The 12,638-nt window shown below is 36.6% G+C and overlaps 1 protein-coding gene across 8 annotated transcripts in view; it reads left to right on the top strand.

Annotated features, from left to right (window-relative positions):
• Positions 1-11,495, top strand: part of NFIB (nuclear factor I B) — a 169,412-nt gene extending 157,917 nt beyond the window's left edge. For all 8 annotated transcript variants that reach the window (XM_032675129.1, XM_032675127.1, XM_032675132.1 and 5 more), the window contains one exon: positions 4,834-11,495. In XM_032675129.1, the coding sequence (XP_032531020.1) occupies positions 4,834-4,963 (130 nt within the window). In that variant the 3' untranslated portion in view covers positions 4,964-11,495. The remainder of the gene's footprint in view (positions 1-4,833) is intronic.
• The last annotated feature ends 1,143 nt before the right edge of the window (positions 11,496-12,638 follow it).

Here is a 12,638-nt window from a genome sequence, read left to right as displayed (position 1 = left end):
ACTTTCTGAATGGTGAAATACTCTTAATTCTGAAACCGTAAAAGAAAGAAGGTAGTAAATGGTGGAAAATAAGAATCAGAAAGACTTCAGATTTACTCAGGTCAGATTAGATTTGGTTTTTATTTCATTTAGTTAATTGTTTAACATTATTATACTCTTCATGTTATTATAACCCCCAAAGTGGACTGTATATACACATAACGTAAGTACTACTTGTGGTCCATTCCAGTAATATTTTAATGAGAGGTTCTTGAAACAGCAATTATTGTCTTTAAGAGGAAATCATGGCAGAAATCTTCATTGAATTAACATCTGGAAACTGTAATAGATACTGTAATGGAGAATGTTAACCCTGTAGGCTGCTTGCAGAATTTTCCTTTGCTGTGTTATTACATTTGAACAGATAAATACGTTATTCTTCCTGTGGATAGAGAGGGACTGATGACTGTGTAACACACCTGATAGTCTAGCTATGGTGAAGCGAAAACCCTTCGTGGTAGTGAAATTACTTAAAGATATAATGTTTCAGGAAGGTGATCCTGCAAATCATACTCTCCATCACAAAGGCTACTAGTACAAATCTCACTGCAGTATCTGATCGTGTTCTCATGTAATTTTCTTCAAAACTTAACCTTGAGCAGATTTTTTAGATGTCACTCACATTCCAAGGGAAAGGCATTTATATTTTGACCTGTGTCAGCACATGTATCATAGATTTCCTCAGGAGCAGTAAGCTGGAGAGTGGGGTAGACCTGCTTTATTCCACTCATACATACAAAGATTTTTTTTTATAGGAAGGAGAAGCCGTGTGGGCAGAAGGACATTTCATTAACTTCTTCAAGGACAACTACTTTGCCTATGTCCTGGGCAATGAAAAAGAGTTCTGGCTTCACTGGTGCTGAGGGGCCTAGTGGACAGAGGCAAAGCATTGCCTCCATTTTTGTGAAACCATGAGCTGGAACTGTACCTGGCACTTATACAAACTGCAAGATAATGTGGTGAAGGGAAAGGTGTTATTCTATTTCCTGCTATTGCTACCCATGTGGACACCCAGGCAGAGTTTGCTTTGCAGCCAGCAGGAACTGTCTGTCATTTCTGCTAGGATGCTCTACAGAGAAACCATGAATGGTTTCCACAGCAGAAGCTGAACTCTGCAATATTCACAGAGGTCCCTTCAGAACAGGCCAGACAAAGTTGGCAAGAGGACCTTGCTCTTCTGGGCTGTCAGTCTGGCTTGGCTGCATGCTGGATTTCTGGAGAGCTACAAAGCAGACTGTAGCTCATGAGGTAGCTGAAAATTTAACTAAATTTGACATGAATGGGGGGTTGTGGGAATGTTGGATAGACATTCAGCTTAGCAGAGCCTGTGTCGTGGTTTTGGTTATTTGTTGTGTCACGGCTGTTCTCAGAGCTCTGCGCTCTGTTCTCAGAGCTCTGCGCTGTGATTAGGGTTGTTCTCCTCAGTAACTTTCAGTCAGGTTTCTTCCTTTGTCTGCAGTGAGCATCTGGTGGTGAAACCAGGACTGCGGTGGCCCAAGATAGACTTACTGTAGTAGGATAAGTTTTTTTCCCAAAATATGTTTTTTCCTAAAATATAACCAGAACTCATCATGCCTTGAAGATCATGGCTCAAGAAGAGCCAGCAAACAGAGGGAATGGCTGTTTTTTTCCAGCTGCCAGCACAGTCAGACTCTGCCCAGTTTAGATGTTTAGACCAGGACTTCAGTCATCTCCCGAGTTGTGGGATTGGCAGCTGTTCGAGCCCTGCAGGAGGATGGCGTGAGGCTCTCCCAGTCCCACGGGTGCTCTGCTGCTTGCACCATTTCTGGCAGAAGGCTTGGTGCAAGCAGTGCAAGGGACTTCAAAACTCCTGTGGGATACACACAGTGCTAACATGGGAGATCTGTTATTCCCTTGGGATTCATAAACAGTGCTGATGAATTTGTTGCAGTCTGCATTTTTCTTATGGTCATAATATAAGGAGGGAGGCTTGAAAGGTTTAAATAAACACCTGTATTAGATTTGTAGGTCATACAGCAATAACAGTCCAGTTAGGCACTTGCTACAACTTACTTTATTGAGAACTTTCCACAAAAATCAAAATCTCTGTCTGGTATTTGAATTAGCAGATAAAAAAACTGCTGCAAATAGTAATTTGTTTTTAGTCACCATTTACTTGTTTTCTTCACCCACTGTAGTCATTAGAAGGTTGGCAACTTTAAAATAAGGCAAAAAGTCACACATATATATGTGTCCAACGACTAAAGTGCACTGTAAATCTTCAGAAAGATAACCTGGAGCCTGTGTGTTTAGCCTTTGCCACAGAAATTGTTTAAATACTATGTTGACGCCAAACAAAATTTACATTCTTTTAGTTAGTCTTCTATTTTGTTTGAAGTCACTAAATACTGTGTTACAGGACAGCAAAGAACTGTGCACTGTAAAACATACATTCAAGCAGATCCCAAGCAAACAAATCTTCTTGGTTCTTTATTTTTTTGTTACTAATTCCTATTTTAACAAATCCCTGTGCTTGGAATCAATTTGCTTTTTGTCTGTTGTTTCATAATTTACTTCTTAACATCACTGAAATCCAAAGAGGAAGGAGCAAAAAAATGCATTTTAAAACAGATTTTGAAGGAAGATGAAGAATAATTTGAAGCAATTAAGACTCTTAGATGAGATTCTGGTATTGACTTTATTTTTTTTTTTTTTTTGAAACATAATCTTTTCATCAGATCTCATTGGAAAAATCTTTCATGCATAACTGGGATTTAGTCTTTGTGAATGCTTGAAGATTTGTGATGTAACTGTGATTTTTAATTTTCGAAACTTTTTTTTTTCTCCATAACAGACTTTTTTTAATAGTCAATAGACTTGAAACAAAAAAAAAAAAAAGAAAAATTTTAGTGAAATGTATTAGCTGATCGTAGATTTTGAAAACAGCAGATTTTTTTTTTTTTTAAATTTCTGAAGAGTTTAAAATTATGAAGATTTTCAGGTGTCGTTCAAGAATATACCAGCTGAAAAACAAAATAAAACAAAACACCCTGTTGAATAATATTTGTACTTGAGACATTGAAAAAAATAAGATATTCATATTTATTTTATTTCCTTGATGAAATAAAATTGGTGCTGTTCCCTTCAGAATTTGACCATCATTGAGATAAGCAGGTCAGGAATTCCACTTTTTTGTGTGTTTAAAACAGGACACCTGAAATTAATTGTTAGGAGTCAAAATAGTAAACTAACAGATTTAGAGAGGTAAATAGTATGAAATAGGAGTACATGACAGAAGCTGTTTGTATTATTTTTAATATGAAAGACCTGAGAAATATGTCCCCTGGATTTCACAAAATAAGTTGACTGTATTCTTTAATATTCATACAGCAGCAACTGAAAAGACCACAGAAGTCTGTCAGGTGAAATGTAGTTATTTTGTACACATTTAAAATAGATAATAAGAGTGTGTTTTACTCTTTACGCCACTACCATGAAAGTGCATCTGCTTATCCAGGAGAGAGCAGTCCAAAAAGGGGACCAAAGAAGAGAGGAAAGAAAACTTCCAGCATGCATCCTCCGCAAAACATCGGCAGAGGGTTTAGTCTTCAGATGTGTTATCATGAAACTCATCAATCTAATCCCAGAATGTATTTCCAAGTAAGCAGTTATGTTTGTGGAAAGACCTAGTGAGGAGAAAAACTTGATAAGTGAAATGTAGAGGAAGGATGTGTTTGCATACTGTGTGTCCAGTTTTGGTGTTAGTTCTTTGGCAATGATTACTGACATAAAGATGCTGTTTTATTTCTGATTAAATGTGACAAGTCTTTCTTTAAAGTCATAGAACCACATAGCATAGGATTATTTGGGTTGGATTTCTCATTTACCAGAATCACATCTAAGGAAAAGGCTGAGGCCTGTCTCTGAGTATCCATCTTGCAAATAGTGTTGGGGATAGTACCTGTTCTGCTTGGTGCCTGTTGAACTTGTCAGTGCCATTGGGACTTCAGCTCCTTAGTGACAGAGTGCTTTTGAAATGATGACTTAAGTTCCTTAAGTCATTGAATTGTCTTTGAAAATATTTTATTTCTCAGAGGTTTGTTGAAAAAGTTATGATACTCACTGCTACCCTTGACTGATGGCTAGCCTTGGCTGCAGGTGTTTACATGATTGGGTCCTGTGTTAGCTGGTGTTCCTTAGACTCTGACACCTTTAGGGACAAATCTCTTTCTGTTTTTTTGAATATTAAAAGTCTTCTGTTCTCTTGGTAATCTGCACACCTGAGAGGCCCAACTTGGGATGGACACAAGATAAACTGCTGGGTTGTAAGAGGGTAAGGTTTGCACAGGAAGCTGAACAACTGAATCTTTATACAGCATTCTTGAAAAGAGAAAAACCTGTACACTGTAGTGTATTTCACTAGCTCTTAAATAACATCTGTTATGCTATATATTGTCACTTGTATGGTTTACTTGTGTCTGCTCTGTATATTTATGTCTGAAATTTTTGGGGGGCTTTCATAGACAGGCCACCTAATGTAACACAGGGGTGTTACAACTTGCAACTGAGTTCAACAAAGTTATTTTTCTTTCAAATAACTCATACTTTCACAAAGAAAAGTGGGAAGTAAAATCTCAAGTAATACTCACAGTTTGGTTTCCAATTTTATTTTAAGTAGTGCTATAATGAATATTTTTCATTATAGTCGTGATATAATGAATATATTTTTTGTAGTAATAATGAATATTGGCTTGACTCTGAGTCAAATTAATTTTATGTTTTGTTTTTTCTCTCTCTTTCTCTCTCTCCTTGTCTCTTTCCCCTTTTCAACAGTCCTGGTACTTGGGCTAGCTTGGTTCCTTTTCAAGTATCAAATAGGACACCGATCCTGCCGACAAATGTCCCAAATTATGGTTTGAACATAATTGGAGAACCTTTCCTTCAAGCAGAAACAAGCAACTGAGGGAAAAAAATTATTACAATTAAAAGCAAAATAAAAAAAAAAAAAAAAAAAGAAAAAAGAGAAGAAGACAGGATGAGAAAAGAACCTGAAGAAAGAAGAAAAAGTAGACCAGCAAATGCAGCTCTTACAATCACAAATTTCCTTATGGTTGAAACTGAAATGAGATACAAAGAGTCGATGATATTTCACTGATGGGTAGAATGCAGCTCCTGCTAAGTAGCCTTTGTTATATGAAGTCCACTGGGAAATAGATGTTCTGTCTCCGACAATATATTTTAACTGACTTTCTAGATGCCTTAATATTTGCATGATAAGCTAGTTCTATTGGTTTAGTATTCTTGTTGTTTACGCATGAGATCACTGTTCCTGGTTATCTCACAAAACAAAGGCTAGGCAGCAGCAGCAGAGCTGCAGGAGGACAAGGGCCGTGAGTCAGCCATTTTCTCAACACTCTGATTTCTAAATGTTTTAAAAATAAGCTCTGTAGCCTTTAGTTATCAGTATGGATTTATTAAACTTTGGCCCTTAATTCAGCCTTTTATAGTGTGTTATGCAGTTTGAAGTTTTCAATCAGTATGAACACACAGGCTCTATGAAAGAAATGCCTCTACATAGGTAAAAGTGTTATCTTCTCATGCAACAGTAAAAAAAAAAAAAAGAAACTGAAAAAAGTGACATTTTCCCCACTAAAGAAACACTTACAGAGGCAAGTGCAATTTAAAAATCGTATCTAAGGGGTCATCACTATAAGTCCTTCAGCCCTTGGACTCTAAATTGAGGGGATTAAAAATAGAAATAAAAATTACTTTGAACAAACTTACTTTTCCCCTCAATTTTTGAGGGCATTAAAAGGCATTAAATCAAGACAAATCATGTTCTTGAGAAAAAGAAATCAATGAAAACACAGCACTTATGTTGATTTAGCTGCTGCCTCCACAGAGAGGTAGGATTTATTTATTTAAAGTTACTTGTTGCATCAAGTACCCATAGGGTTTACATCTTTCAGTAAAATCTACATCATAGAGACAAAGACATAGGCAAATCCATGTCACAAGGGCAAAGCTTACCGTTTACAAACTGGTAATACCAGGATGGGGATATGTTGTATTTAAATAATGCACTCTTAATGTAAGTCTAATTACAGGGTGCTGTAAACTTGCATGGTGCTTTCAGAAGTTAGCCTTGTTCAACAATTTTCACATATTGACAGAAATATAATGTGCATGGGCAGACATTTTGCCTCTATGTCTCTTTAAAAATTTAAAATACTCTTTCCAGTTATCCTAATTTGCACGAAGATATAATGTCCACATTACGTGCCTTGCCTTGAAATCTAAAAAATGGAAAAAAACAAAAAAAGAAAAAACTACAAAAAAATTGACATCACTACACTTGTTTTGCTGCATTTATTATAATTTTAAATCTTTACCATTTTTATGACAAAATATTTTGTATTCCAGATGCGAAAAATGTGTGACATCATGGATTTTTTAGACAGTTATACCTTTATCTCACATTTATAAAGCATATCATGGCTGTGTATAGTTGCCGCTTAAGAATTGTAATCGACCAGCAATATTTTCAGTATTTTGGTGTTTTTTCTATTAACCTTTCATGTTTTTCATCTTCCAATTAATATTGGGGGGAGGGGATACAAATTTATACGAATTATGCAATACCGAGTTTTGCCTATGTAGGTAGTGCTTTTAGCTGTATTGGTTATTATAGGTAAGTACACAGATTTAAAAAAAAAAAAAAAAAGGAATACTGTATGCTTTTTCTGTTTGTTTTAATTGACCAAAGTGGGTACTGCTATTTTTGCAGTGTGATGAGGTCCTTTTCTGTACTGAGAGGTGGACAGGGGATTTTTTTTTATACATACATATATATATATTCTGGGGTGGGTGGGGAGGATTTTTAACACTTTACAGTGTAGCTGTGAAGCAGTGCACCCTTAGCCAGGCAAGGGCTGCAAAGCAACTGTTCTGCCTACTGTGACAAACTTTCAAATCGGTTCCCTCTTTTTAACTTCACACCTGGGGTGCAAGCTGAAATCATTTCTGGATTTAAAAAATAAATAATGAATTCTGTTGGAGGCAGACTTGACTTGAGGAAATTGTTTTACTTCAAGGGTTTTTTTCTTGAGAAAGAGAGACAGACAGAGAAATAGGTCAAGACCCACAGTGAGGTGAAGCCTTTTCCATTCTGGCAGATACTACACCCAAAAGAGTGCATGTTAGAAAATGCTTTTAGCTCAGAATGACAAAGACACTTGCTTTGTCTAGGAAATGCAAATACAGGGCCAAAATCTTTGCTGGCATAGTTCCAGTGACTCCAGTTGACTCTGGAGTTGTTTATGCAGAGAATTTGCCTCCCTTAGACTGCTTGACTGGTAAAATTTATTTTTTTTTTTTTTACTTCACATTATTATTTTTATCCCTGTCCTTCCACCGAGTTTTTTAATTCACAGCATCTGAATTACAACTTTCAGCCAGCTTGGGCTACATCAGAGGTTTGCAAAGTCTTCTCATACAGCAGATCACATGGAGAGTTCTAGGCTGTAGTGGAGAAGGAATTTATGCAAGGAAAAAATGATGGAAATGAAGATCTTTTTCCAGTAAAATCTCATTTGGTAGACCAGTAATGGGCCTGTTGCTGGAGACCTCTTATACACCAGGGATCTTTGCAATGTGTGGCTTAACACAGGGTGAATTTTTCTTTAAAGCACATCCTTTTATTAGGGTGCAAGCAGAGGAGAGTATAGATGTGGGTATAAGATACCCTGGTAGGAAAATCCATCCCTTTGCAATTGTCTCTACCTTTTGGAGGTTTTCTTACTCTGGAGCAGTCCCAGAGGTGCAGCTCCAGCTTCAGCCACCCCTGTGAGCACTGGTCAGGGGCACACCACCATTAGTCGCTTCTGGCTTCAGCCAGTCCGTGGTGCTTAAGAGCCGTGGTGTTGGCACAACCCCATGTCTCCAGGAGGAGACGTGTAGGCAGGGCCTGAATGGCTAATGAGACAGGATTTGTAAAGAAATAAATCTTTGAGATTTAGCTAAACTGAAGAAAAATATAAGACACAAAAAAAAAAAAAAAAGAAAAAAAGAAAAAAAAGGTAAAATTGTGTTGTTCTTTTTCTGAGCCCCATGGTAGATCAATTGTTTGCTAAACATATGACAAAGTATGCTAGACCCAACCGGAGTGCATCATAGGCTCTGGCCTAGTGAAATAAATTATGTGTTGTCCTTTATGCATGTCACTGATGCAGAACAGTTTGGAAGCAGAAAGGTGTGCTAGGGGGACATTCTTGATTATTACCATTAGAAAGGTGTTCCCCCTATGCTTTCAGTAGCACATTGGGAGAAAATTGGAACAAATTCAGGCTTCAACATGCAACAGCCAAAAATGATTGCCCTTGTAGAAAAATGGATATCCTTAACAGAGCCTTTTTTTAATCTCTGACCACCTATGTGCAAAAAAAGCTGAGCTTACAGATGCAATTTTTTAAAAAGTAAACTCTTTCCTTCCATGTGAACAAATGAGATTGTTCAGCAGCTGTGGGTTTTTGACACCTGCCTCTCTAATAGAAAAGCCTGTTTGGAAGATAATGAATTTTTCATTTATTGTAGGTTGACTTTGTTGGTTGTTTTGTTTTGTTTTTGGGTTTTTTTTGAGCTCAGCAGTCAAAAGATTAAGATGATTGAGAACTCAAATCCAGTCTCTGGCCTCCTCCTTCACCAGGAAGTGTATTCTGACTAAATTGAGCCACCCCGTTCTATGTGCACTGTTCTGCCTTTATTAAGTTGCTTTGCAGCCCTGGCCTCATGGCTGTGCCACTGAAGTGTGTTTCCCCTGGAGTGACATGAACGCTTGAGGCTTGACTAAGGAAAAAAAAAAGGCAGTGAAGGAGACTGTACATAAAGACATGGCAAAAATATTAATTATAGCAATATAGTTGTGGGGTGATGTTCAAGTGGGCAGCTCCATTGAAAATATGTGAATGAGCTTGTGAAGCTGCAAGTAGCAAGAAGAAAGGAGGATCTTCTGAATGAACCGCCTACCTTGTAGACAGTAATTTGTACACTGTATAGTTTTGTTAAGGATTTTTTTTTAATTAAAATACCCTTGTTTGTAAAGCTAACTTTTTAACAATTATAATGGAAATGTGTTTCCATTTTTAAACAAAAATATTCTTTGTTTGGAAACTGGACTTGGGTTAAAACTCTCCAGTTTCTTAATTTATGTATTAAAAAAAAAATCTGTCCATGTTAGGAATTATTTCGCAGATTCCTGTGCTTGAAAAGCGTGGGTTACTAATCCTTTAAAAATGTAAATGGAGAAAAGTTATATTTTATGAAGGTTATTTTGTTGTATTTAGTATTGGAAAAGTTGGTTTTCAGAGCATTTCAAAATGTTGGAAGCACCACTGTCTTTTTATTAGTATATATGGCCTTTAGCAAAAGTTTTTGTGATTGTTACATGATGGTATTTAAGATTAGGTTCACAGAGCAATTCAGGATAGGCAGAGAGCTAAAACAGTACTTAAGTCTCACACAGCTGTGTCCTCAGGGAGCAGATTTTTGGATTTGCAACTTGTAGCTTCATAAGGACTTAATGAAAGAGATTGCACAAGGACATCTGTGACACCGGAGTGTGTTCTGTACCTAAATTTAAATTATGTGTACTGTGTGAGATTATGAAGGCTGCAGAAAGTTATCCCATATTCAGTGTACAGTTTTCACTTTCAATAAAAAAACTCTCTAATGTTGCTGGCAGTAAGACCCCAAGCATGACATCCTCTATGGTTTACATGATCCTGTCAAGGTCTTTTGTTAACATTAACCAGCTGCATGCTCCTGGATTTTTTTTATTGGGTTTCTATAGAAAGCTTAAGAAAAAAAAAAGAGAGAGTAAAATCATATGCCAGCTAATAAAGTTAAACAGGAAAAGCTCAAAGCTGAATGTTCTACTCCATGCTGAAGGAGCTGAAAACTGCCTCCTTCTTATTTGCACTTTCTGCTAGTTCCCCAGTTTTTCTAATTTTTCAGAATTATGTGGGTGTGGTGGAGCACTGCAGTTGGAGGATAACATGGACCACTTATTTTGCCCTTTAACCCTGCACAGTGACCTTTGCATCAGCCAAACTTATTGCCATGACAACTCTTTGTACTGTTTCCATGCCACAGCTCTGTTGGTCACATTGTCAATAGTAAAGGGGACAAGTTGGAGACGGTCAATTTTTACATTTTTTGTTGCAATTTTTTCTTCAATGGTTGTAAGTAGTTGTTTGTTTGTTTGTTTGTTTGTTTTTTATGATAAAAGGGTTCACTAGTTAGTACTCTTTAGAAATATCTGTGTGTTACAATTCAGATGTATGTTGAATTTGTAAAAAGGGCTTCAGTGTCACTAGCATCATGATATACTAGAATAAGCCTTTGATACTTTCATTGCATGATATGGTAACAGTAAAACAAAAGGTGGCCTAAATAAATGGAGAGCAGTGTGAGCTAGTGACACTAAAGCCAGTCTTTGTATTACTGTATTTTTGACAGAATGGTTTTGAAAACTGTGCTACAGGGACTGATGTGGCAAATGTATCTCTATATGCAGAAGGAAGTTTTTTAAGAAGTATGGCTTATTATGCATTCTTCATTGAGGGCATTGAAGTTGCATGGACTGATAGAAGTTGATGCAAAATGAGAAAGAAACAAAAACCAGCAAAATGTTTACCAAAAAACTCAAACAAATGAGCAGTGCCTGTTCAATTTCACAGTCTCTGTTGAGTTCAGCTGTAAATATGTTTCAGATAACATTTTCTTCAAAAATAATCTCTACAACATTGTAGAATGTGAGGGGTTCCTTAATCCCAGGCATAGGCTTCTCAAGAGCTGCATTAGATGTCTTCATTAAGCTGTTAATTTGTGCTTATATCATATAGAACTTTTAGTAAGCTGGGAAGAGGCACCCCATCTCAATGATATTTCTCTGAGAACAACTTTTGTAGGGCTGTGTGTTTCTTTAGATACATTTAGTACAACTGTAGGTGACAAGTAGTCAGTTATTGCTTGCTAGCTACATACCAGGGTTGATCCATTTTAAAACTTTTGGCATTTTTCCCCATACTGGAGGCCATAAATCCTGAAGGTTACATTTTAATTAAAAAGGCGGTGCATGCACAGTCTTTGTGTAATGAACCTTCACTAGTAGGATGTATTACAGTACAGCTACTTAATTTTGGAATTAGGGCCCTCTGGCATCAAAACTGCTTTTAGCCTGAGTGTTAACAAAGGTTTTTATTGTGCCTGGTTGGAGGATAATAATGTTCTTTTTGGTACTTTTTTTTTTAGGTTACAAATGAACTCAACTGCCACAAGTTTTAAACTGGTGTAAATCAAGCTTGACTTAATGTGATTGTTACTGTTATATCCAGCCTACACTGCTAGCAGCTGCTCATACTGCAGTCAATTACTGGAAGCGGATATATTTCCTATGCAAAAACTGTTTAAACAATAAAAATGAGCTATGCTACAGACTCTGGTCTTATGTTTTCTTTTCTGCCTCTAAGAGTCATAATTAGTAATATCTTAGAAACTAACCTGAAAGCTTGTACCCTGATAGCATGGTACAACTTAGAGAGTTCTGTGTATACTAAGTTTAGATTTAACATATTTGTTTGCACATATTTTGGCTTAGCAGTTACACTGGAAGCGGAGGAGAACGAGAAGAAAAGGAAATACAGTCAGATAATTGGCTCGATTTAAATTTTATGTTTAGTTTTCATCATCATGTTTTACCAACCCTAGTAATTACACAGGTGACCTGAAGTGCTTCTCCTGTGATGTAAGATTCATCATGACAGTGAAAGGGCAGGAAATTTCTGTTTTCTTTTAATGTCATTGATTTGTGAGACATTCAATCTTTGATTTCTTAACTACCTTCATGATAGCATTTTAATTGAATAAAGATGGTAAGATCCAATCTTCCCAAAATTCTTTCTGAATCCAAAAAACTTTGTTTCAGCTAAAGATCCTTCAACTCTACAAAAGAAGAATTATTTTTCATAAGTGTGAATTAGGTGTATGTATGGGATGTTTCATTCAGCTCATGTTCCTCAAAATAGATAGTTTTCTGCTTAGGCTGTTAGGATTCTGTAAACCAGTAGCAACAGAGAGCAAGTGAAATGAACACAGTCAAGAAGAGACTGGTGGGATCACAATGTAAGGACTTAAACTGGAATATATGTAAATCATCAAATTTTGTCCCACAGTGAAGGTAAACAACTCTTCATCTACTAAAAAACTCTCCATCTACTTAGATGAAAATATTCTGCAGTTTCTAGAGCATAAGATTTATCCAGTTTCAACTAGTAGTAAGAAAAATGTAAAATGGTTTAATATTTTTCCCTACTGGTTTCTTTACATGAAGACAATTTGTTTATTAAATGTACTATTTTCTCTGTGGAAGGCCCTTTGTTGTACATGTGTGTCTCCAAAACGAATTACCAGGCATGAAAATTTAGGAAATTCAAACAATTTGCCCTGCTAGAATTTCCTTGAATGATGTCATTTGGTCATGATTTGAAAACTATATTGAGGATTTCAGGTTCCATGCCTAAAGCTCCAAACCATAACACTTTCCTGCATAATCCAGAGACAATTAAATTCAGTCCTACCTC

This window comes from Chiroxiphia lanceolata, chromosome Z, assembly GCF_009829145.1.
Source record: "Chiroxiphia lanceolata isolate bChiLan1 chromosome Z, bChiLan1.pri, whole genome shotgun sequence".
Classification (NCBI taxonomy): domain Eukaryota; kingdom Metazoa; phylum Chordata; class Aves; order Passeriformes; family Pipridae; genus Chiroxiphia; species Chiroxiphia lanceolata.
Note: the sequence above shows the minus strand (reverse complement) of the source record. Positions and strands in the feature narration are given on the sequence as shown.